At 56.0% G+C, this 26,332-nt stretch overlaps 1 protein-coding gene across 9 annotated transcripts in view; it reads right to left on the bottom strand.

Annotated features, from left to right (window-relative positions):
• Nucleotides 1-9,837: 9,837 nt before the first annotated feature.
• MEF2D (myocyte enhancer factor 2D) overlaps nucleotides 9,838-26,332 on the bottom strand; it is an 86,451-nt gene continuing 69,956 nt past the window's right edge. For 7 of the 9 annotated variants that reach the window (XM_074852890.1, XM_074852897.1, XM_074852891.1 and 4 more), the window contains 3 exons: nucleotides 24,006-24,135; nucleotides 20,295-20,538; nucleotides 9,838-18,359 (listed from right to left, as the gene is read on the bottom strand). In XM_074852890.1, the coding sequence (XP_074708991.1) occupies nucleotides 18,029-18,359; nucleotides 20,295-20,538; nucleotides 24,006-24,135 (705 nt within the window). In that variant the 3' untranslated portion in view covers nucleotides 9,838-18,028. The remainder of the gene's footprint in view (nucleotides 18,360-20,294; nucleotides 20,539-24,005; nucleotides 24,136-26,332) is intronic. The other 2 variants (XM_074852899.1, XM_074852896.1) reach the window with 1 other exon arrangement.

Here is a 26,332-nt window from a genome sequence, read left to right as displayed (position 1 = left end):
GGGGGGAGGCGTGCGGGAAAAAGGGGAAAGGGGAAAAAAAAAAAAAGGAAAAAAAAAAAAAAAGGGTTATTAGTGGGTATTTGGGTGGTTTTAAAAGAAGCCGGCGGGGCCGCGGGTGCACAAAGAGCTCGGGGCGCGCAGACACGCGCGTCCGGGTCCCGGCGTGGCTGTTCCGAATTATTAATTAAAATAAAATGTCCTCCCTTCGAAAGACACTCACGGCCGGCAGCACGGGCCCAGCCGGGCTCCTCCGCTCGCCCAGGAGCCCCCCCAGACCCGAGGCGCTGCCCCCGGCCGCGGCTGCGGGCTGGGAGCCGGGAAATTCCCCGTTAATTCGGGGAAACGCCGGGTGCGCGGCCGCGGTCCTGGCCCCGACCGCGCACCCCCGCTGCAGAGAGTATTTTAAAGGTAACTACTGACTTTTTACATTTTCTTTCTTTTTTAAAAAAAAAAAACCCAAACCAAAACCACTGTAAAACGGTGGTTTTCCGGCTCACACGCTCGATCGCGCGTCCCCTTGTTGCAATAAAGAGTTACCTGCGATTTTATAACCATCGTCGGGGGGGGGGGTGTGTGGGGTTTTTTTTAAATTTTTGGGGTTTAATAAACACAGATTAGGAGCAAAGTGCCCCTGGCATTTACTGAATGCTGCCCAAAACTGGGGGTGTCACCGCAGGAGCAACACAGGGAGCGGATTTCCCCCACGGTGTCCGTCGAGGCGGGGGGGGGGGGGGGGGGGCACTGGCAGCGTCTCCCACCGTGACATTTTACGAAGTTATACCCGGCTCTGTGCTTCCCCCCATTCTATTTGGGAAATGACTTTGTTTTCCTCCTTCCACAAACCCTAATCACGGCTTATTAAAGAAGAATAATGCCCATTTCAAGTTGGACTCCAATTTTCTTCCCTACTTTGGATGATTTTTCACCACACCCCCCCCCCCCCCCAATGAATAACATTTTCTCTATTTCGCCAGCTACCCAAACCCCAAAATAACGATAATGAAATGAAAACTGGAATCGATTCCTTCCGCTAAGCACGTTTTGGGGGTTGGTTTGAATAATAAAAATATATATAAAAATGTCCAAAGTGAGTAAAACTGCCCCAAGGGCTCCGGGGAGGTGGCACCGTGCCCCGCAGCCCGGGTTATTCCTGCTCCTCGCCCGCGCCAGCCACAGGCAAGTGCAAGAGACGTGGGGAAAGAGGTAATTGCAGGGGGTTCTTTCCTTCTTTCTTTCTTTTTCTTTCTTTCTTTTTTTTTTTTTTTTTTTTTAATTGGGAAAAGCCCTTTTCAGTGGTTGCGTTTGCAGCTCGGCAACTGAGCCGCTTTTCCCAGCCCCGTCCGGGTCGCTGCTTTCTGCATTCCTCTGCCCCATCCCTCGCTAATTCCGAGCTACCAGGATTTATTATTATTATTTTTTTTTCATTCATTTATTTACTGTGAATGGCCAAAAATAGAAAATAGCCCGCCCGGCGACAGGCTGAGGGACCTTCCTTTACCCGGGGCATCTCCGTTCCGTCGCATTTTATATTTTGATTTGGTTATTATTTGTATTTGGGGAATTAAGTCGCTAGTTTCTACAAATCTCCCGTGAGTTTCGAAATGCAGAGAACACCGTTTGGGGAAAAAAAAAAAAATAAGAAAAAAACCCCCAACAAACCAAAATCCTTTTCGGTTCCCCCTCTTTTGGCAAATTCGCAGTTACCGGCGACCAACGAGATGAAGCGTTTTCCCTGAAAAAATCTTCACTCCAGACCCGAGAGGCTCTGGCACCACTTGACTACCCGCGAGTGAGGACGGCGGCTTCGCCCACCAGATTAGGCTAAAAAAGTGGATTTTTTTTTTTTTTCCTTTTTCCCCTCCTTATCCCAAAGTAGCAATTAAAGAAAGTGGCGACTTTTGCCTTCAGACGAGGCTCGGGTGCCCACCCGCTCCCAGCCCTGCCACACCTTCACTTTTTGGGTCGCAAAGCTCTGCTTTATTTTCTCTTAGACTGAACTTTAAAGAGGAGGGGTTGGAGGGAAGAGAGAGATCATTTCATCCCAGTTTTTTCGGAATTACCTCCGAAATCGCTGAGGAAACGCTGGCTGCTCCGTTTGAAGGCGCCCAGCCTTTGCCCACAGCCCAGGAGTTTTGTACCGGTCTCATCTCACATTTATTTTTTCCAGCGTCAGTCATTTGCCGTACGGACAGTTAAAGGGGCGTTATTTAAGGAAAACGGGCGTTTTAAACTTATTTTTTAAGCAAGCTTATGATGGAAGACAAATTCCCGGCTGTGGGGGGGGGGCGGAGTGGGGGGGTGGGGGGGTGCGGTTAATCTCAGATGATCCAGCAGGATTTTCACCTCGGAAAACCGGGATTTTCGGCGGTCGGTGTCCCGGGGGAGGCAGGCGGGGAGGGGACCCGCGGGGACCCCCGCCGCCACCGCCAGCCCCGCGGTAGTTGCGCGCAGCGGGGGGCCGCGGAAGAACCGCAGGCAGCGGCTCCCCCCCCCCGCCCCCCGGCCGCAGCCGCGCAGCCCCCGCACCGATTAAAAAATACTTGTTGAGATAATACAAAAAAACCCACCCCACCAAACCCCTAATTCCGCCCTAATTGGGCTGGTTTGCAGAGCACAAGGCACGCGCCATGCCGAGGCGGGGGGAGGCGTGTGTCCCCCCCCGGGCACCCCACCCTGGGGCCGGTTTGCAGCCCCCCCCCCCCTCCCCATTTTATTTCGCTGAATCTTTGCAAGGTGCTGCAGCCCTGCGGGGTTCAGGCTCTGCCCCCCCCCCCCAAACCCCAGCCCCTTCCCCACCAGATCAGACACGGGAGAGGCCACACAACAGTGGGGAGCTGCGAAGAAGGGGGTGCCTGCTGCAAAAGAGGGGGGGGGCTAATTCACCAGCAGCACCCCCAAAACTGCTCAGAGCCCCTTGGGGTGTGCCTATACCCTACCCATGGGTGCCCTATTCCCCCCCCCGCCAAGCCCCATGCGTGTCCTCACGCGCAGGGTGCAGGTACCACGCGAGGTGCGAGGACGATTGACACCCGGCTGCACCCACCGGCTCCATCCACCCACCCGAGGAGCTCCAGACTCCCCCCCATGCAGGACACCGACAGGGGGATGCTCTCCGTGCCCCCCCACGCAGGCAGAGGGGCGAAATACCCACCCCAAAACGCTCTGCTCGCAGCCTTGGGGGAGAGAAAGGGGTGCACCCATGGGTGCTGGACACCAGCGAGCACCTCCGAGGCCACGATGGCTTCGCCGGGCCCTGGCATGGACCAGCCCACATCTTCCCTGGTGGGATTTTTAAGGGAAATTCCCTCATTTTTTGTCTGCCAGCTCAGCGAGGCTCCGTTCGGGAGATGTTTGAGCTCTGTAAGAAATGCCACATATGGTTCAAAGAAGATTTTTGGCTTTTTAAGTATTTGCACTGAGATGTGCACAAACACGTGTGACTGTAGACAAACCGCATGTGCTTATTTTCTATAAATCATGGCCATGCAACAACCGCTGCCTCTAAAAGTGTGTATTGCTGGTGCTGGGTGACGTCCAGATACAAGATTTTGTTTGAAATTCTCCTCGCGGCCCCGGTCACATCAAAATTTGGGGTACGGGTGTCTGAGGAGGTTAGCGGCTCGAGGATTTGGGGGGAGGGAGAGAGGTCTGGAGCTGGGTGATTTCAAAATAAATGTCTTTGTCTCAGTGTTAAAAAGCACCAACCCCGTGTCCTGCACTTTTCTGGGCATTTTTGCTGCCGCCTGGGCCGCGCAGTGCCACCGCTTCAGCATCCCCCCAGACAAAGAAAATTGCAACAAAAGCTGCGTTTTGAAGCAAGCGGTTGCGCGCTGAAGGACAGTAGCGGAGACGCTCCGGAGCCGTCCCCAGGCCCGCAGGGTTGTGCCAGCCCTGGACAGGCAGCCGCTGCCTCTGTCCTGGGCACCCACACCCTTTGCTCCATCCTCAACCTGCAGCCCTGGGGAGCCAAACCCTTCTCCCTTGAGCCAGCTCCGGGCTGGAAAGCCTCGTGCCTTCCTCTTGCGTCTCCCCGCTAAGTATTTCCTATCAGGTGGAGACTTTAATAGTTCACCCAAAAGGTCAAACCGCAGTTAGATGCCTTCAAAGGCACCCGCAGAACCTGGGAGCTTCGGAGGGGCTGGAGCCTGAAAACAAGCAAATTCATTTATATCAGATCATCTTGGCCTGAGATGTGATGTTATCCTCACTTTCAGCTCATCCCCAAAGCGGTAGCAAAAAAAAAAAAAAAAAAAGGGGAAAAAAAAAAAAAAACCCAAACCCAACCCTAAAGCAAACACTAAAATTCCCTCTTCCCAGAGTGGAGGGGAGCTCTGTTTTGTCTCGGTAAAATTGGGTAAAGTGTCCCCCCGGCACCTACCCCGGCTCGCCCAGCTGCCCGAAGCACTCAGTCCAGCAGGTGCCTTTTCTTCTGCTTCAAAGGGCTTTGATCTGGACAGCTCTTTTGGAGAATGGCGTTTGTTAGTAAGAGATGCCTGGCACGAACGCGGCCTGATTACAGCCCTGCTCGTTAAAAAAATGTTCTCTAGGTATTGAAGGGGATAACAAGGATATTTAAACATTCCCAGCGTGCACCTTTAAGCGGCAGAAAATAAGGGAAATTGCTATCGTTTAATTCAGTATTGCTCCTTTTGAACTCCCACTGGCTTTGCCTGCAATTGTTCCCTTAGCCGGAGCTTGAAGCCGAGTCTAGATGACAGAGGCGTCGGGTCTGCGGGTCCGGAGGGCTGGGAGGGCGAGCACAGCAGGACCGGCTTCCCCGCACGGCAAAAGGCCGACGGGGCTGGTTTCCATTCGGATTTTGAAAGATTTCCCTCAATAGCCCAGAGCAGGGTCTGGGTTTGGGGCCCACGGCCCCAGTTTGTAATTACTCTTGTATTTTGTGTGTGCCAGGGAGAGGGTGGAGCAGCGTTTCTTTTTTGTCTGTATCTCTGAGGAAGCTTTTTCCAAAGCGAGAGCAAAAAAATCCACAGCTGGTGTTCGTGGATGAGACACTCAGCCATGTTCTGGTAGGGGGAAAGAAAAAAAAAAAAAAAGGTCTAATTTTAGATGTTCTGAAATGCTTACAACATGCATCCCTCCAACTGCCTGGCACGGCCGCCCGGTGGTTATTTCCACCCCAGCACAAGGAGAGAAAAGGAGAGCTCGGCTCCGCTGCGACCTTCGCCAGGCTCTCCCCGGGTGACCCCACGGGATAGTTCTTTCTGCCCTGGGAAGGCCCGGTCGTTAACATTTACAGAGAGGAGCTCCTGGGCAGAGGAAGAGGCAGGGCTCCTCTCATTTGGGGCAATTTGCTCATATTTTGGTTTAGCCCCTCCTGACCAGAAAGTCTCTGTCCCCCAAAAAGCAGCTTTGTGTGGAGCGTTGGGAGCCCTACCGATGACAACCCAAGTCACACCACGACAGCCCATTATTTCCCCAGAAGTTCATTATTTCCCTGCTCTTTACCCTCGATCCCCCTACCCATTTCCCCCAGGGTCGCCGTGGGGTGCCGCACCCCCCCGTGCCCGATGGATCCCATCCATCCCTCCCCGCGCCCACCTCCCACCAAGACTTTTTCTGCCAATCCTGGAGATTTTGACCCCAGACCCAAACCATTTCTCCTTTACCCGTTTAACCCCAAAAGAGCTGTTCCGCAGCACCACATAAATAGCAGGGAAGCTTTCGGGGGAGCGAAGACACGGCACCCCCCGACCTGAAAGGGGGAAATCTCCCATAGAGGCAGGACAATGCAACTCAAAGGGCTCGGCGGGCTGCAGCCCCCTGCTAGAGCCAAGCCTTAGGGGAGGGTGAGGGTCTCAGCTTACCCGGCCTCTCATAAAAGTCTCCTCCATTCTAGCAAATAACCTTTATGTCCAGGGACTAGCAAAGTTTGCTTTCTCCCTCCAGGGTTAGTCACAGCAGGAGCGAAAGAGAAAGCAACCGCTTGTAGGAGGTTCCCTCGGCATAATAACCTCAGAGGAGTTTAGGTCTAAAGACTAAAAGGCTCTATTTACTTTCACTGACAAGGAACAATCTAAGCAGATGTCCTTTGATGGGATTAGTTATTAATCCTTGAATCATGGGTAAATGGGAAAATGATCCATTATTTTCTGCAAAATCCTTCACTACTTTAGATTTCAAGGATGGGGTGGAGGATTGTTAACAGAAAGGTCTCGACCTGTCTGTTTTTGCTGGTTTAAAATGTATTTTTACAGTTTGTGCCGTGGAGCGTGACTCTGAAATAAAAAAAATAAAAAAAAAAACCACCAAAAAAAACCCCAAAACCAAAACAAGCAAAAAGGTTTTTGCTTCCACTAACGATGAGAACAAAGCGCCGTGTCAGACATTTATCAATATACAGGCCCAAGCACTCCTCAGATAATGATACTGATGATGATGACAACAACAATAATAATAATAATAATAATAATAATAGTAGTCCCCCCTCCAAACGCGCGCTCTGCGCTATTCTCCCAACAGCTTTGGCAACTCTGCCCAAATGTTTAGATCCTTCCGACGCCTCTGTGTCACGTTAACGGCAAAACACAAGCCGAGCCCCACAAAGCGGCGCTTCGCAGGCAGGTGTGGCTTTGTGTCGGCTGTGTATTAGAAGTGCTATTTTATAAATAGCGTGTGTAGGTGGGTGCGATGCGCTCGGGAGAGGGAGGGATGGAAATAGCTGGTGAGACACGCCGGGTTGTCTCCGGGGATCGATTCCTACCGGGTGTAAATCTGCGCAGATGCTTTCTGGTGCGGATGGAGCTGTAGTCACGCGAGCATCTTCCCACGGGCTGGGGTGGGGGGGGCGATGTACCCCAGCGGGGCTGGACCACGCGCCGGTGGAGCTCACCCCTGGGGGTCAGCCCAGCCCCTTGTCCCCCCCGCCCAGCCCCACCGATGGGAGAGCAGAACCAGGAGCTGCACAAAGCAGAAGCCAAAATTACCAACAATTTACCCCATTCCTCAGCGCTGTGGCCGCAGCTCAACTTATCGGAGTGAATATTAACAGCCCCGAGACAGCCGCTCACCCCCGAACTCTGCCTCCGAGTCTCCCATGTAGGGAGAGCAGAAATAGATTCCCAATGAATAATTTACTCCGCTTTCTTTTGATTTGCGTTCTGATTGTACACAGCAGTGCAGGCTCCGAGGGGGGAAAAGCATGTTCTGATTAAAGATTTATACTGGGCATATAATTTTGTTGCTGTTGTTTAAATCTACTTCAAAGTTTGAGTGGGGTGGTCTGTCAAATAAACGGTCAGGGGCAGCTACGGGCTTGCGGAGAGTCTTTGGGGTGCGTGTGTGCGTGGACACACGAGTTCAGAGGCTGATTTCGTGGGTACAAACTTTGCACGGGGTTGGTGGAACGGCGCTGTCCCGGAGACCCTTCTAACATCAAACACAGCCAAAACAGGGATTTAAACGCCCTCTGTTAGCTCACGCTCCTGACCTCCCGTTCCCTCTCCTGAGCTAAGACCACGCCTCAAAAACAAATAATCAAGAAATAACAGATAAACTTGTGCGTTATTCTGTTACTATTCTTTTACTATTCGTTGCCTGCGCAAAGAGTTTCTGGCTGCGGGGAGTGATGATCGTACGTGGGGAAGCAAACCTGGAGCTGGAAGGTGCTTTAACCAAGGGTCACCCCCTACACGGGGAGGAACCAAACTTCAGTTTCCAGCCTTCTCCTTGACTGAAACTTAGAAATATGGGAGAAAAACTCCACGTCCTTCCCAGGCTGCCAGCTGAATGATTCAGGGCGAAGGATTTTCTCTTTTTTTCCTCTCTCTTCCTTCGTCCCCGGAGGGCAGAGACGCTTCCCAGCGCACGCCTGTGCAGAAAGCACCTCCAGCACAAAAAGGACCCGCAATACAAATACGATTATCACTCTACTCCTGAAAGTGCCTTTTGATAAACCCTCGGTATTTACATCCCCCAGCTCCCATCGGCTCGGGGAAGAGCGAGAGCTTTGTTGCGGCGGGGACCAGCTCCCGCAGCACGGCCTCGTCCTGTAAAAAAAAAAAGGCAAATTTGATGAAATGGCGTTTTCCGACAGAAATGTTTTGTTGGATATTTTGGGGCCAGCTGCCTGCGTCCAGCCCCGACCGAACGCGTCGGTAGCAAAGCAGCAAGGAGACGCCGGGATAAGTTTGAAATCGCTTTTCCAATCACCTTCCCGGGATGGGGCAACATCTCCCGGAGCGCTGGGCACCCCTTGGCAACTCCAGATCCGGCTTCGCAAGCCCAAAGGGGCTAAAAGACAGGCAAGGGATGGTCCAGGCCCTTGCCCCAGCTGCGGGGTAAATCTTGCAGGTCGCCCGTGGATCCCGGCGAGGTCAGCAAAGGCGCGTGCCTGTATTTTGATTTATTTTCAGGGAATTCACACCAGATTCAGGAGCTCCCCCGCCACGCCGGTGCGTGGGACAGCGTAACATGGCAGTAGCCACGCTGGAGCCTAAAAAGCCCCACGGTGGAGCCCAAAAAGCCCCACGCTGGCCCACAGCCACGCACCCACTCACCCACCCGCGCGTGCGCAGCCGCCGTGAGTGACAGCTGTCAATCAGCGCCGCGGCGCTCTGCGCTCTGCCGCCACCTGGCGGCGAAACGGGACCGTGCACCCCCCCGCACCTCCCACCCCCCCTTACCTCAAACAGGAATTTAATTTGGAATAACTTAATAAATTTGCCTTTTGAGCATTAAAGGAAATAAGCGCCGGCTCTGCCTGGGGCGGGGTCTGAGCCCTCCCGGGGAGGCTGCAGGCGGAGGGGGGGTTTGGGGTGGAAAGGGGATTTCCCCCCCCCATTAATTTTGGGGTGAAAAGGTGATTTTTATCACTGGCAGGCAGCTCTTGGCCCGGTTTAGTTGGACTCAGCAATCCGGCCCGGCTGCGGTGGGGGCGGCCCTACAGGGGCCAAATCCTGCCCATCTCGCCGACCCTAAAACCAGACCCCCCCTGGAGCGGGTGGGGGGATGCAATGGGGTGTAGGCTCTGCCCCCCACCGCAATCTGCTGCTTGCACCAGCTCCCACCAGTTCCCCCTCCCCGCGAGAGCCCCGGCGGTGTCACTCTCCCTGCAGGCAACAGCCCCCCAACATCCCCGGGGGTACCCTGGTCCCAACCAGCGGAGTGTTGGGGTGTGCGATGGGGACCCCAAAGCACAGGCAGCCCTCGGGTGGTCACACTGACCTGGTGTCCTCGCTGGGACCCCAACAGAAACCCCATGGCCGGGCGGGGGGAGGCCCTGTTCTAATTTCAAGGTCACGGGGGGATCAGGAGATGCTCCGACCCGCCCCCCCGCCCCGGGTAGGAAATGTGGTGCCTGAGCCGTAAGGAGGCTGCGAGGGTCTGTGGGAGCCGTAACACGGGGTGTTTTGGGGTGTCTGTGCCGGCTGAGCAGCCCAAGGACGCGTGATTTGCAGGGGGGCACCAGAAACGGGGTGGTGGGAACCAGCGTCTCCCCCAAGGGCACCCCAGGGTGACCATCACCCCGCATCAGGGCTGCTGGTGGGGAGGGGGCTCTGCGCCGAGCAAGCGGTGCCCACTGCTCCCCTCAGCCTGGCCGGATCCCTCGTGGACGTGGGACTGGGATAACTGGGGACACCTGGGCCGGAAAGCGGGGTAACCCCCTGCTCCAGCAGCCCTGTGGTGGCCCCAGACTGGTCCCACTGGGAGCTGGGAGAGCAGCGTCACCTCCAGCCAGAGACCAGGGGACACAGGGAGCGACCCCTCACTCATCACCAGCACTTCTGGCAGGAGCTTGAACCCAGACCCGGAGCGACACCCCCCTGCAACACGGGGCGCTGCGGAGGGCGGCAAAGAAAGAGCCAGAGGCACAGAAAATTATCAGAAACGTGTATTTTTTTTCTTTTTAATAGTAAACCTCTTTACAACAAATATAGTGAAAGAGTTTCCAAACAAAACTCATAAGAATTCTTCATGGTAATTATTATTATTATCATCATTTTTTTATATCTTTTTTTTTTTTTTTTCTTATTGTGGAATATACAATAACGCATCACCATACAGCACAAAAAAAGGAATATTGAAAAAACAAAACAGACGTCTCAACCACGTGCTGCAGTCCCTGGGAAGGAGCCACTGATTGTCAAGGGTGCAGGTCGGGAGCAGGGACGGGAGGGGACGGGGACGGGGGCGACGGCGTCCCCAGGACTCAGGAGGTTCTCGGCCAGGCCAGACCCCGAGGGTGCAAATACTCAAGAGAAAGATGGAATTAGTCAAAGATCCCGGTTAAAACTTTACAAAGCGCTTGGCGTAAATCCTCCCTCCCCTCCCAACGCTGCTGCTGGGCTTTATCGTTGCGTCGCACCCCAAGAGCTGGATATGGAGAAGAGGACACCCCGGTCCCCGCGTCCCGTCCGCAGGACGAGCGTCACCGTCCCACGACTGTCCCCATCTGCCACCCGCGGGCGCAGAATCCCTTGACTCGCACACACACGCGCACATACACACACACACACACACACACGTGTGGAGGAGCATCAGGAAAAAAAAAAGAGGTTAAAAATATATATATATATTTATAGATACACAGTTTATCTTTTTTTTTTCCTTTTAAATTGCTTCTCAAAACAATAAATAAAACTACTCAGGGGAAGTGCACGTTCTGTTTTGTTTCTACCTGTGCAGCACCCTGGGGGCGGGTAGAGGAGAAGAGCTGCCTGTGCCGGTACAGACGGGCTGAGCTGTGTAGGAGATCCAACTAACCATCATACAGAGGAGTTGAGGAGGGGGTTTATTTATATATTTGTTTTCTTTTAGTGCATCATTTAAAGGGTCTATTCTATTTTACAAAGATTGTTGCAGATACCCCAGAGTATGCTAACACCTACCTGCTTTACTTGAGCTACGGGGAGCCGGGGAGAGCGAAGGGGATGGGGTAAGACCCGACCCAGAGGCCATCGGGGGGGACCTGTCTGCCAAGGGGGAGCAGCAGCCCAGCCGCGATGGTCCCCACCCCGTTTCAGCGTCCTATTTGCCTGCAAACTGCTTGGAAGGAGCCGCGAGGAGGAGGGGATTCGTGGTCCGAGCTGGGTGATGGGGCTGGACGGGGCTGCTTTGCCCCTCGGCCTCGAGGGGAGATGTCGGGAGCCCACGGGGACGTCCCAGCATTTGTCCCACGACAGCGTGTTTCCACCCGGGGAAAGGATGCTCCGGACTGCGTGTTCCAGCCCGGAGAGTGAGCAGCTACATCTTGGTCTCTACGTTTCGGTGGCTCGAGTGGCACCGGTAGCAAAGTCCCCCTTTGCAAACCGAGCTGAAGTGAAGAAATCCCTCATTTTCCCCCACTGTGAAGTCAGCGGTTGCCCCATAACCTGTGGTAAAACGCAGGGGGGGCAGCGGCCCACCCCAGCCCAGCAACTCCCTGCGCGTCTCTGCCTCTCCCCGTGGCATCGGGCCGGGGATGTTAGAAAATCCCCAGTTCCAGGAAAAACCATCCCAGTCTGCTCCGAAGATGCGATGAGGTGCCCGGTGCAGCCTGAGCCACACCACCCTCTTCTGGCTTAAAGAAAGCATATTTCAAAAAAGGCATCGCCCTTAGAGAATGGAGCTCAAGAGGAATAAACTGGAAAATAAAAGGGTTTTCCACTCACTGGGGAGGAGAAGGGAGCTGGGATGACCCCACCTGCTCCTCCGAGGTCCCACATTCCTGCCGGGAGCGCAGCAAAGAGCCGGAGCAGCCCTGAGCACCGGGCACCTCCCTATTTCCAAGGCTCGCTCAAAGGTATTTCTGGGTGTTGCTGAGCTCCCTGGACCCACGGGTGACACGCCAGCGTTTTGGGGACCCTCTGTGGAAAAGCATCGCTGGTGCTCGAGCCATCACCAAGTGGCTGCTCCCGGCCGGGAGCCTGGCAGGGTCCGGGTCTGGGACATGGAAAATTGGGGAGCAGGGAGGGATGGGGAGGGGGGTGCACGGGAAGAGCCAAGAGGGTTAAACAAGAAATAGCTGTACAATTCGGCCATGTCCAAAGTCAGTATTATTACAATATACTCTGACAAAAATATAATCTCATTTCATATCAATACAACAAAAAAAAAAAAAAAAACAAAAAAACAGTTTTCTGTACTGTTACCATTGCTAACATATTGAAACTTGCTATTTACAGTTACAGTAGCCAGGTAAAATACTACAAGTGAAAGATCAGAGAGAGAGGGGAGGACAGCCAGGGCAGATAAAATCTCCAGAGAAAAGGGAAAAATAAAGGGGGAAAGGCCCTCTTACATCCCGAGCATGGCTTCTGGCTTCGGACAGGGAAGGGTGATGGAGGTAGTGAAAACATAATACTCGGTTTATGGGTCTGGTTGAGTTTTTTCGTTGAAAAAAATAAAAGGAAAATAAAAATAAGGAGGAAAAAAAAAAAAAGCGAAGTGAGGGGAAGAAGAAAAGGCGGAGTAAAACGATGCGAAAATGGGAAAGGGGAAACAAGAGCAAACCTTCGGCTGAAGCCCACGGTTACAGACTCGCCCGCAGCCCCGGGAGAGGCGCATGGGGATGAATTTTTGCCACTTTGGGTGTTCAAAATGCCCGAAACGTCCCCAAATTGCGCCCTCAGCCAGAGGGGCGGGAGGGGATGGCACGGCCAAGGCCTGGCCAGGAAGATGTGGCGAAGTCCTTGCCCACCCCAAGCGACGCCCGCCCCGCGCGCCGGCAGCGCAGTTCGCAGCGTTTTCCCCAGAGCTGGTGACAAACTTTCCGTTTCCCCTCAAAAGTGTTGGGGGGCGTTTCCCCACTGAGCAATGTAAGGGAGGAAAAAAGTGCAGGGGGTGGAATTTTCAAGGAAAATGTGGGGTGGTTTTTGTAAATTCGCTCTTTCCCTGCTTTGCTGAGATTGTTTGAAGGGAGGAAGAGGAAAGCGAAAAAGGGGGGAAGAAAAGGAAACATTTTTCTTTCTCCTCACCCCGATTTCCCCGCCGGGACCACGCGCGGGCCCTGTGCCACCAGCTCTGGTTGTAACCCCTGCGCCTGCCCTCAGACCCCCCAACCCCGGCAGCAGCCCCGGACACGCGACGGCAACAAACCCCTTCCCCAAGGGTCTCCCTGCCGCGACCGCAACCCCCCGCGGGGCCCGGGGGTGCCCCTCGCACTGACTCCCCCCGGCACCAACCCCCCCAGCGCCAGCAGCCTTCATCCCAGCCTCCGACGCAGCCGGGCTCTTCGCCATCCCCCAAAACCGCCCCGTTAGTGGGGTCACCCCGTCCCCTCACACCCGACCCGGCGCTGGCTGATCACCTCCGCAGCCCCCCTGGGGCGGGAGAGACCATCCCCATCCATCCATCCTCATCCTCAGCGCCCGCCTGAAGCACCCCGGCAGCCCACCCTGATATTTGAGGTTCGAGGCATCATTTAGGGTCCCCAAATCTCCTCCCGGGGTGGGGCAGGCGACTTCCAGCCCCATCCTGCGGGCAGCAGCATCACCCGAGCCAACCCCGCGACCTTCTTCCATCCTCCTCCTCCTCCTCTGCACCAGCCAAGGGCAAAACCCTGCGCCGGCGGCAGAGACCTCGCCCGCCCCCCGCCACGTGGCCGTACCCTTTATTCTGCGTTTGCCCCCCTACAACGCTGCTCCCCCCGGCATCGCGACGGCCAGCCCCGTCCCCATTGCCGCCGGCACAAACACCCCAAAAACCAGCCGGCCTCAGCTCTGCCAAACCCTGGGAAAGACCAGCCTTCCCGGGACGGGGGGGTCACAGCCAACACCCCCCCCCCTCCAACACCGGCATCACAGCCGCATCCACCAACACCAGCCCTACGCCCCCCAAAACCATCCGCCCCGGCATCCCCATCGCCCCGTGGGGACCGGGGTTGGGAGAAGCGGGGTTGGGGGGGGGGGGGGGGGGCGGGGGGGTGATGCCAGCGCGGGGTGGGGGGGTCTGCACCGCTCGGCAGCCGGCCCCGGAGTGCGAACCACCCCGGCTTACCTCTGGATCCGGCCCGCGGCGTCGAGCCCCGGCGTGCGCGTGTTCGAGGGATCCACAGAGATTTCAAGAAGGTAAAGATCAGAAACAGACTTTGGTAAGTAACCACACTTTTAGAAAGTAATATATCATTTTTGAAACATATCAGTGCATACTTCTTATATGAAAATATACACAATTGTATTTCATTCTCCAAAAAAGGAACAATTAAAAACAAAAGCAAACTAGCCCAAACACAATATATTAGCTGTTTTTTTGTTGGTTTTTTTTTTTTTTTTTTCTTGTTGTTGTCATCCTTTAAAATTTTTAACGCTACACTTTGTTCAGGTTACACTTTTTTTGTCTTTTTTTTTTTTTGTAAATGTTTTTTTTTTTTCTTCATGCATTTTACACCTTTATAGCCTTTGAGAATAAATAAGCTCCATTTTGCTTCCACATCTCTAAAAACTGCAGCATTTTAACTATTGTCATTTAAATCGTGCAATTTTTTTTGCAACACCCCTTTTTAAAAAATGGAAAATATATATATATATTTTAAAACTAAACCCTATACAACGCAAAAATTCCAAATTAAAAAAAAAAAAAATTATACACAATTGTAACTGTCAACAGTACAGATGAGCACGAGAAATAAAATTAGATCAGAAACGTATTTATAGAAGCACAAAGGAGGGTGTTGGTTTCTTAGATTGTCATTCTTCGTGTTGTCTTTTGAAAATTAGGAGGAGTTTACTGATACTACAGTCTGGGGGGAAATAAAGAATAATGACCCGGACAAAAAAAAAAAAAAAAAAAAAATAACCCCAAGCCCCCAACAAAATAAAAGACCCCCGACAAACCACCCCCAAAACCGTTTCACCGCGACGGGGAAGCGAACGCCGTCTCCGACCCGGGGCATCCCCGCTTTTCCCACGAGCCGTACTTGCCCGTGGCACCAGCCCAGGGGATCGTCGAGTCCCGCCGCCGCGCTGCTGCGGATCCGCTGCGGCACGGCGCGGTGCCGAGCCGCTCGCGCTTTCCCCTCCAGGTAGATCTAAACCTGCATCTCTACGTAACCCAGAGCGTTTGTATGTCTTGGTTTTTGTTTTTTGTGTTTGTTTGTTTTTTTTTTTTTTCCAGGCTCTCAGCTTCAAGGTAGAACTTGGGAGTCAGGGCATGAAGTTAATGAGCAAAAATGTTTTTTGGTTTTTTTTTTTTTCCTCCCCTCGGGGTTGCTCTGCACCGATGCTCCGGCGGCGCGGACGGCGTCGAGTGCCGGGGGGGTCTTCACCGCCTCCTCCCCGCCGGGGTCTCCGGAGCAAGCCGCTCTGCCGGCACCTCCTGCCGCGCCGCTCCCCGGCGGGGGGAAGAAACCGTTTGGTTGGGTTTATTTTCTTTTTGCGAAGAACAAAAAATATAAAATGAGACCAATGAGACGTCGTTAATCCCGCCTAATTTCCAAAGCAAGGCCGTGCAAAGAGCTCAGGTGCGTGTCCGGTTCGCCCGGGCGTCGCCGGGATGGGGAGGGGGGGTCAGCGTGGGCGAGGAGGACCACGGTCCGCAGCGTCTCTCCCGCTTCCCGGATGGACAAACGGAGGAGGAGGGAGGGAGGATCCGCTTCTGCCGCCGATGCCGCGCCGGCATTTTGGAGGTGAGATCCGAGCATCTCCCCAGCGCACCGCGGTACCCGCTGGGTTTGGCTTGGGGAGGGGGGAGACGGGGGGGTTTTAACCACACAAAACCTGCCAGGAGCCCTCCCCAGCACTGCGGGGCTCACCCAAAACCCTCCAGAGCATGGGAATAGGAGAGGGAAGTAAAAATTTATCATTAAAAAAAAATAATAAAAAAAAATCATCATTTGGAAAAACATTTGTGGCAGCGATTTGATATTTCAAAGATTTTCATGGGGAAATTTTAGCCGGCCCATCTCTCGGGGCCTTGTTCCCGCAGGCCAGGATTTCAGGGCAAGCGCTCGCCCGGGGTTTCGGTGAGATGCTGGAAGCCGGGTGACGCTCGGCGTGAGCCGGCACCGCGGCGCATCGTCGGCTCCGGCAGCTCAGCCCCAGGCTGAGCCTCGGCCACCCCGCTCCCCCCCGCCGGGTCTCCGCACTCGAACCGATTTCAGTGCCAGGGAGAGGAGGAAAAGTCAGGGGAGACGTCGGCTCAGCAGGGACGCGCCGGAGGTTTACTGTGAGGCACGTTTTAGCCAGCGGCTCGCGCGCCGCTGCGCAGGACGCAGCCACATTTTCCCTCTTTGGCCATCGCTTCTCACAGCTATTAATTTTCATCCAATTTTTGGAGGATTTCCTCTCCTCCTCCAACCACTCACTTTAAGTTGCCCCCCGTTTGTTTCATAGTAATAATAATAATAATCAACTTTTTTTGGTATTGTTTTTCCAATTAGAAACTTGGGGAAAAATGCTTGGTTGGGAAAAGCTTCTAAAAAACCCAAATTTGCTTCTGATTTGCCATCAGCCCAGTACGTTTGGATGCGATACGCCTCATTTCAGCGGGCTGAGCCGGGCGCTGGATGCTCGGCGGAGGGCTCTAGGAGGGGTGTCGATCCTACCGTGACGTTTTGCTCCTCTTTGCGCCGGCTTGGGGAGATGCTGCCCCCAAAGCAGCTCCCGGCTCCCCCGCAGCCCCCAGAGCCCATCCAGGCTCCGGCTGCTGAAGGAGCCGTTTGGCAACGGTGGCATCCGGGCAGGTTTTGTGCCGGTTTGCGACCCGAGACCCTGGGGGGGGAGCGGGGCTGGGTCAAAGGTGACAAGGCTGGGATGGGGACGGGGGACCAGCATCCCGGAGAAGAGCGCCTGCGGGGAGAAAGCCCGTCCCTAAAGCCTGCGCCAGCCAGGAACGGTCCTTTCTCCTCCAAACCCTCAAGCCCTGAGCTGCTGCTGCATTCCGGGGTCAGGGCACTAACGCCTGTCCCTGGGAAATCACTGGAAATTCCGTGGGTTTTCCTTTTTCCTTCCACTAAATCACTCGTCGAGACTTCGGCAGATTTTCCGCACCGCTCACCCTCACCTTTTGAAACCTTCAGGCAAAATCCCGAAGGATAATTACTTCAGCTGCATCCTTCAATAAAAAAAAAAATCATTTCTTCCTATTTGTCTAATTTAAAGCTTTGGCGCACGTGGAATGGGAATGCATTTTTAAAATGCATTTACGAATTTTGTTTGGTAAAACCCGCAATTTTCTGTCAAAGCAGCAATAGTGCACTTTCCTCCTCAAACACGCTGCGCCCAGGCAGAGGCAAGACTTTCCCTTCTGCTTCTGGGAAAGGTTAACTGCAGTTTTAAAATGACCGTGGCCAGAAATAGTGGAGTTCCCTTACGCGCCAGAAAGGATGCTGTGCGCATCTACTTTTCAGGCAAACAAGGTTTAAAAAATCTGCCTCTTATTCCCCCGACACACCGTTACAGGATCCCGGCAGCAGAAACAGGCTGCGGATGCATCTGCACCACATGGAACATCGAAGCCGGGCTCTCTGCGCCACCCCTGGCCGAGGCCAGCCTGCCCTCCCGGCCAGTTTAGGAAAACTGGTCTAAAAAAACCCTTTTAGAGGAAAACTGGTGCCTGCTAAAGCCCTTCAACCTTTCTGAGAGCTGGATCGTGCCCGAACGCGGAGCTAGGAGAGCCCAGGCGCTGGCGTTTCGGGGATGCTCCGTGCCCCGTCTCCCCTCGGAGCCCGCTGCCGCAGGCGCTCTTCTCTAGGGATACAACCCGACGTCCCGGGGGGGGACCAACGTCCCCGGGGTCACCGACTGCCGCCTGGGCCACCCGTGGGGACGAGCATCGCCAGGGACTGGGTTTTTTTTCCAGCGAGGACGCAGCTATTTGATTTCCGTCCCCCCCTTCCCCACGCACCCGGCTATTCCCGAGCCCGCGGCCGAGGAGCGTCGTATGTACTGCGTGCGTCGCCTGCTGCGCTAGAATGAATGCCTACAAAATCCTAAAGCTATTTCTCAGGCAGTTTATGATAATTTCCCCCCACCCCAGCCCATCCCCCTGAACCCGTTTCGCCCCCGCGCCCCCCCCACCCCACCCCTCCCGCCCCCTTCCCCGCGGCCCCGCTGCGAGCCGGCGGCGTTCCCAGGGACACGGCGGGGACCCGTTATGTGACCCAGGTATCCAACCGCATGCGCTTTACGGAGGGGCTCTCCCCCTCGGGCTCGCTGGTGGGTCGCAGGAGGCCCAGGGATGAGCCGAAATCGGGGCGGGCGGGATCGTCCCGCTCGCTGCTGCCTTCGTAGGAGCTGGTGTTGCTGCTGAGGCTGTCGACGGGCGAGCGGCCGGTGGGCTCGTGCCGGGGCTGGTGGGGGAAGGTGCTGAGCGGGGTGGCAGTGTTTCTTTCCCGGTTGGGCGAGACGGGCTCCGACTTGATGCTGATGTTGGGGTTGGTGTTGACAGTCAAAGTGGTGGTGTGGGACAAGTGACTCCCTTGTCTGGGGTGTCCGCAAGGCGGGGGGGTGAGGTTGGGAGAGGAGGAGGAGGAGGAGAGCAGGAGGGGAGGAAGGGTGAGAAACAGATGGAGGGGGAGATAACGGGAAGTCTCTTATTATTCATCTTTTCAGTGGCCTTTTACCCTCCAATCCACAGAATTCATAACCCGCACACCCCGTGGCTGAATGAATCCAGAATTATGAGTCTGGATTAGATTATACATCTGGATTCCCAATGAGAATTAGGAATTATTAGGACTCCAGAATTCATAATCCGTGCACTCACCACGACGCATCGCTGCTGAGCCAGGATTAAACCCTGCGGGCAGCATCCCGTGATCCAGCCCCGATCCCACCCGCCGTCCCCCCAAACGCGTGGAGGAGAGGGACAGGCTGGGACACCCCCATCCCATGGGCTCCCCTACAGCTCTGGCCCAGCAAAAATCCGGTGTAGGGCTTGGGTGGGCGGTTTTGTTCCAAGCCAGGAACCTCTTCAGCCTCTTTACTACAACCTGAAATTGCAGCCAGGCTTTTCCTGCAGCCCCACTGGTGCAGGGGGTCCAGGCAGCTACTGGGGGAGCTGCTGCCTGCCCTGCCTGGAAAACGTGCTCCAGGCAGTGGGGAAACGCACTGAATTCAGTGTTCGAAAGCCTGGGGCACCCCCACATCCACCTGGCACTTCACGCTGGGGATGTGAGAGTCAGTCCTGAGCTGGCTTTGGGGCAAAGTCACGGAATCCCCCTCTTCAATTCCTGCCTCTGTCCCACAGTCTTATCTTAAATCTTTATTTTGACTAAAATCATAGAATCACACACAGGATGGTTTGGGTTGGGAGGGACCTTACAGCCCATCCAATCCCACCCCCCTGCCCTGGGCAGGGCCACCTTCCACTAGCCCAGGTTGCCCAAAGCCCCGTCCAACCTGGCCTTGAACCCTTCCAGGGAGGGGGCAGCCACAGCTTCTCTGGGCAACCTGTGCCAGGGCCTCACCCCCCTCCCAGGGAAGAATTTCTTCCTTAGATCTCATCTAAATCTCCCCTCTCTCAGTTTAAACCCGTTCCCCCTCGTCCTATCCCTCCCCCCTGATCAAGAGTCCCTCCCCCCTTTCCTGTAGCCCCTTTCAGTCCTGGGAGGCCGCTCTAAGGTCTCCCTGGAGCCTTCTCTGCTCCAGCTGAACCCCCCAACTCTCTCAGCCTGTCCTCACAGGGGGGTGCTCCAGCCCCCCGAGCATCTTCGTGGCCTCCTCTGGCCCCACTCGAGCAGGTCCGTGTCCTTCTGCTGTTGGTGCCCCCAGAGCTGGACCCAGCACTGCAGAGCAGAGCAGAGGGGGAGATACTCTGAAAAAACTCTGTGTGTGGATGCTTTATTCCCAACTAAAAGCTGGAAACACCAGAAAACCTGCTCCAATATGCAAGTTGATATATTTTTTTTCCCAGGGGTAAAGCAATTCATTTTCAATATTAAAAGCTACCCCCTTTCTACACTAGTGGCACCACTATTTCCAGACACCTTATTCTGCAACGACCATCCCATTTAACTCTGGCTCTTGCTGGATCTCAGCTCCCCCACGTGAGTTAAGACAGCAATCCTGCTGCAGACAGACAGCAAGAAGCAGCTCTCGGAGAGCATCACCTAGCACACCGCCGCCCTGATCTCATCTGGGGACTCCAGGGTCACTCCTACGACAGTGGCAGGGACAAGATTCCCCAAACTTCAGGAGCGGGCTGGTCTGGCTCCTCCTGCAGCCGTGGGCACCTCCTCGCAGCACAGCACAAACCCCGCTGTAATTGCTGGGGCCCTGCAGTGGGAGGCTGATGATAACCCAGCCGAGGAGTCACAGCTCGGGTTCTGCAGCTTTGGCACCTTGGAGGAAACTCCCCGTTTCCCTCTTTCCTTTTCCAACATCAACCGAGTGGCCCCTGGTGCCCGTTTCACTTACATTAAATTTCCTAGTGATACAGGAACCAGGTGCTGCTGTTGCTGCTGCTGCTGCTGTTGCTGCTGCTGCTGTTGCTGCTGCTGCTGTTGTTGCTGCTGCTGCTGCTGCTGCTGCTGTTGCTGCTGCTGCTGCTGCTGCTGCTGCTGCTGCTGCTGCTGCCAGGCAGAGATGTTGCCAAGGGACAGCCCCCCAGGTGAGCTGAACGCTGGCAGCGAAGACAACTCAGCGCTCGTCAGCTGATAATCTGGAAAGGAAAGAGCCCTTCAGTCATTTCAATGTCAAACCTCCTCCGACGGAGCCCTGAGCACGGCAAGAAGAGGGAGACCTGCTCGAGAGACACACACCAGCCCCAACCCACAGAATCCCAGCTCCTGCTGGGAGCTGCGCAGGGGTGCTGGGCACCGGCACGTCCCTCAGAGTCACAGACTGGTTTGGGCTGGGAGGGACCTTTAAAGCTCATCTACTCCAACCCCCCTGCAATGCCTTGAAGACTGACACCTTCAGCTTGCTCAGAGCCAACTTGACCTTGAAAGTCGCCAGGGATGGGGCATCCACCACCTCTCTGGGCAGCCTGGGCCAGCGTCTCACTCCCCTCAGCGTCAAAAATTTCCTCCTTACATCGTTTTCTTCTACCGTCAAGGCGTGAATTGTTAACAGGACCCCCCCCAGCTCCACACCATCCAACACCCACTGGTTCCCACTGCCCCCCCTCCCCAAAAAAGCGCAGCAATGGCAAAGGCAGCCCCGCCGCGCAGCCCCGTACCCGCGCCGATTCCACTCAGGACGGACCGCGCCGCGTGGAAAACCCCACGCGGACACCCTCCGGCCGGGTATAAAACACCCAGACAAGCCCCTTCCCCGCATCCCCCGGGGTGGGGGGGGGAACCCCCAGTAGCTGCTGAAACCCCCCCGCGGGTGCTCCCGCCCCACGGCCCGGCCCCACGGGCGGCCCCACGCGGCAGCAGAGGGCGCTGTCGGGCCGCCGCCGGGGACGCGCAGCACCCGCCCCCCCCCAAACTCGGTACCCCCCCCAAACCCGGTAGCCCCCACACACCCGGTACCCCCCCCCAAAACCCGGTAGCCCCCCCCAAACCCTGGTAGCCCCCCGCCAAACCCCGGTATCCCCCCCGAAACCCCGGTAACTCCCCCAAAATCCGGTACCCCCCCCAGAATCCGGTACTTCCCCCCAAGCCCCAGTATTCCCCCCCAACCGCAGCATCCCCCCACTCTGCCTCAGTACCCCCTCACGCCCCAGTACCCGCCCCCCAAACCCCGGGACACCCCCCCCACACACACTTGCATGGGGAAGGGAGGGAGATTCCCTCTTCCTACGCCCAACTCTTGGAGCACCCCAAACCCCAGCTGAGCATCCCAAAATCGGGGATGAGGGGAAGATGTGTGTGCGGGGGGTGTAATTTTACAAAATCCTGCAGCGACACAGCCTGGGGTGGGGGGGCAACTGCTCCTCCAGGGGATGGTCAAACCCTTGGCCAGCTCTGTCCCCAGAGCCGCGTCTGCATCTCATCCCCGTACCCACCGATGCTGAGCGCTTTATCGGTCGCTCGGCCCCCCCGTCCCATCCCTTCCTCGCTATCGTTTTGGGTGCCTTGTGGTTTCAGCTTCCCGCCCCCCCCCCCCCCCCGCCAAACCTGCCTGCAGCAGCAGAACACGCCGAGGTGGCTGCAAAGGTGCTGAACCGCTGCCAAAGCCACCGGCCTGATTCGAGGCACACCCCACCGAAAGTCCCAGCACCGGGTTCTTTGCCCTGCGTGGTTTTTTCACCTGCCCACCCCCCCCCCTCCTCCAAGCACCAGCCATTCTGGTTTATTTGCTCCTGACACCCCCTGGTAACAACAGTCGCCTCCGCGGCCAACGCTGAGAGCTTGAACTGGAGCCATCCCGTGGCTGCGAACGGTCAGGTTTGGCTTAATCAGGCTGCGGAGCCGGCACGGGAAAGGGGCCACAACACTGGCCAGCGACAAGCTCAGCACAACCTCACTGGCCTGAAACCACAGAATCCCAGAATCCTCCCGGTTGGAAAAGCCCCTGAAGCTCCTCCAGCCCAACCATGAACCTCACCCTGACCGTTCCCAACTCCACCAGATCCCTCAGCGCTGGCTCAACCCGACTCTTCAACCCCTCCAGGGATGGGGACTCCCCCCCTGCCCTGGGCAGCCCATTCCAACGCCCAACAGCCCCTTCTGCAAAGAAATCCTTCCTAAGAGCCAGTCTGACCCTGCCCTGGCGCAGCTTGAGGCCATTCCCTCTTGGCCTGCCGCTGGGTCCTTGGCTCAAGAGACTCCTCCCCCCTCTCTGCACCCTCCTTTCAGGGAGTTGCAGAGGGCCAGGAGGTCTCCCCTCAGCCTCCTCTTCTCCACACTAAACCCCCCCAGGTCCCTCAGCCGCTCCCCATCAGACCTGTGCTCCAGACCCTGCACCAGCTCCGTTGCCCTTCTCTGGACACGCTCGAGTCATTCAATGGCCTTTTTGGAGTGAGGGGCCCAAAACTGAACCCACTCATCGAGGGGCGGCCTCCCCAGTGCCGAGCCCAGGGGTCACATCCCTTCCCTGTCCCTGCTGGCCACACTAGTGCTGGTACAAGCCAGGATGCCATTGGCCTTCTTGGCCACCTGGGCACACTGCGAGACAATTCCCACCCAATTAATGGGTTAGCCCTGGAAAAAACAAGTGGCAACGCCTCAGGCTTGGAGTTTGCTCAGGGCACCTGTGCCCTACAGCGACGTAGGTGCTGATAACCCCCGCAGTATCACCAGTAAACACCCCGGCCACAGACACCGAAGGCGCCTGAGCGGGAACGCTGCCCTGCCTGTGGTCATTGGCAAGAGAAAAATAAATACAGAAAGCTGAAATTCAGCCCCCCACTCCACCCTGAGTGGTAGCAGCACAGGGCTCAATTAAAACCTATTTTGGGGATTTTGGCTGTACACGGACTGGCTGGTGGACCACACGGCCGACGATGATTTCCACGCAGGGAGAGGAACCTACTCGTCACGCACAAACAGGCATCTGCTGGCCTACACCTACTAATTAGGGGAGGGAGTTCCCAACACGCCTATTCTGGGTTCTTCCAGACAAGCAGCTTTTTTACATTTTTGCAAACTTTTCTCTGAGCAAATGCCAAAGTGAGTTACGCAGGAAACCGGCAAGTCCTTAAAGTCTTCGTGGAGGTTTGACAGGTGGCAGATGAACAATCCCTTCGCCAGGGCAAGCGCGCTGTAACCGTCACCTCGGGCCGGTTTGAACCCCCCCAGCCCAAACCTGATGTGCCTAAGAGCAGGCTGGTTCACATTCTTCCCCAACTTTTGGGGGCCTGACGCTCATTTTCGTTAAGCCCCTATTACAACATCACCCGAAGCTCTCAAGAGCCTGGAGATGGGTGTAGCTGTAATTAGCATCCACTTAAAAGCACCTTCACGCTGCCAGCAGCGGCGCAATGGGCTACAGCATGACAGAATCATGCCCTCACAGCCCTTCTGCACATGACAGCAAGTTCTCACGATTTAAATAATGAGTTTCCCCTTATTTTTAATCCTGTGAAACTCTTGGGCTCGGCCACGTCTTGCAGCAGCGAGTTCCATGAGTGATCACGCAGCTGCTCGGGGCGAGCCAGGCACGTGCGTGCAGCAGCGCATTTCCCTCTCGATTTAAACGACCCGTCGGCGAGCTGGTCCCCGGGCTGCGCGCTCTTACCTGTGTTGTACGCTGTGGGCATGGCGGAGAAAGGCAGCCCCTGCGTCAGCAAACTCGGAGTAGCCACAGAAACAACCGGTGTGGTTAAAGAGTGAGTTGCTTGGGAGACACCTAACCGCTGCGTGTTCTGCTGGGGAAGCAAACGGAGGGGGAGTTACAACCCAAACGCATTTTATTCCGTCGCCCTTGGGGGGTTGTGACCCCCCACAATGTCAGTCTGTAGCTGACCCCCGTGGCATGCACCAGCCTTTATAGCGGCCGAGGCTGATCATGGGGAGTGTGGGACTAAGCAGGGCTGATCCTCTGGCCATTCCTCACCGCAACAAAGCCAAGTGCAAACCACACCAGCTACAGACATTTAGGACCCTTGTGACATTCATTCGCGGGTCACTTGGGTCACCTTTCTGCCCAAGGCTTCACCCGCAAGGACCAGCAACGTGCACGGAGGGGGAATCACAGTGGGGTGCCTCAGCCTGTATCCCTTCCGCTGTAAAAAACAAGAGTCGCTGTTTTCCAGAGGATGAACATGAGCTTTGCTGAGCTACTCAGGGAGTGAGAAAAGCACCAAACCAAACCAGGATCAGCTAACACAGCGCAGAGCTGACGCATCCTCCTCCCTGCAGCACCGATGGCCGCGAACGAGCCCCCTGCCTCTGAGGCAAGCTGAAGATGCTGAGCGTTGGCCTCAGGATTTTAAAGGCACTCTGGCAGCCTTAAATTTAAAGGTCAGCGCTCAGCAACCTGCCGGCTCGGTGCCCTCATGAGGTTTGGGTGACTCAGGCATTAGCAGGTCCGCTGTGGAAAAATTCTGCTCTTGGACCGCTGCACGCCAGCCTCCCCCCGTGGTTTTCCAGGCAGTTACGTGGGTGGATCCACAGGTCAGATTCAGCCCTGTTTACAAGGCAGATAATCTGGGCTGTCTCTGCTGATCTGATTTAAATCAGCCTCAAGAGGCTTGACTCTAATCTGAAGCACCCCGGCACACGTCACCCTGTGAAGACTGGGGCAGTGCCCAGCTTAAATCACGCCTGGCACGAGGCTGGATTCATCCCCAGGGACACGGCGAGGAGCCTTCCTCCCAGCTCGCTGCGAGGTGCTGAGGGCTACCACAGCCTTTTAGGGCCTGCGATGGTCCACGGCCACGCGGGACTCTCCTGGGCTAAGGCTGGAGGCTAAAAAACCCCCTGTCCTGGCCCCCTCCGGAGGCTGACAGCACCCCGGCGTGCTGGATTTGCAGCACCCTGCACCCACACGCTGCTCGGCCCGCAGGTCCCTCCCCGCCACCCAGGGAAGGCGATTACCAGAGCTCTAATTGCTAAAGCCTGGGGGCTGTAGGAGCAGGTTTTCCTGGCACGTATCCTGCTGGCAACCGCCCTGGGCCGTGCCCACCGCCTGCGGGTTAAGGACGCTGCGGAGAAACGCCTTCACGGTGGGCAGGATTCAGCCCCCTCCCTCCCCTGCCTGCGCCGGGCCCTGAGCCAGCCCAGCAGGATGCGACCTGCAGCCCCATCCCCTCCATCTCCCAGTTGCACCGGGGCTCTGCGGCTTTCCCGGGAGAGCACTGGCACCGGGATGAGTCCGGCCGGGGCGGTGGGACATGGGCTGAGCAGGGGTGTAACTGGGAACAGGGCAGCACCCACCCCCGTGACACCTCGAGGCGAGGGGGGGGATGGCAGACGCGGCTGCACCCTGGTTTTTCATCCCGATTCATGCAGGTTGGAGGTGCTGAGGTGTGCAAGCCGCCCCCCCCCCCCCACACCCCGCGCCACTCACACCGCCTTGCAAAATGCTCCCGGTTGCAAACTGCCATTCCCACTGGTGACAAAACCATGCAGGCATGCTCCCGGGTGCGCTCGCTCGCCGCCGCCGGCTTGGTGAGTGGATCCTGCTCTACCCTTCACACGTGGGAGCGTGTCGAGAAATGGGGGGGACCCCTCTCTGAACCCACTAAAAGAGCAGACGGCGCCCAGAGCCTAAAGCTGCCAGGAGCAAACCCTAACGCTGGGCAAAGGGTTAAGGGCAGCGGGGCAGGTCTCAGCTGACTCATCCCGCTGCCTGTGTGTAAAGAGGTGGGAGTTGCCATTTAGAGAGAAGATCTGGTGTGTAGGTTGAGCAATATGGAAGAGAGCAAATCTGGGGAGAAGGTTATGAGAGCAAAGGGGGGGGCATCTGCACCAGGCGGGGTGAATCTGCAGCGCTCTCCCCTTCCAGATCCAGCTGTGCTGAGGTCCCTGTCCCCCCCCTCCCGGATTTCATCACTCTCCACCTCCCTGCTGCCAGCTCGGTTTGGGCGAGGACTGTACTTCACTTCAGGCAAAAATCAGCCG

This window comes from Strix uralensis, chromosome 32 (genome assembly GCF_047716275.1).
Source record: "Strix uralensis isolate ZFMK-TIS-50842 chromosome 32, bStrUra1, whole genome shotgun sequence".
NCBI classification, from domain to species: Eukaryota; Metazoa; Chordata; class Aves; order Strigiformes; family Strigidae; genus Strix; species Strix uralensis.
This window is presented reverse-complemented; position numbering and strand designations above follow the sequence as displayed.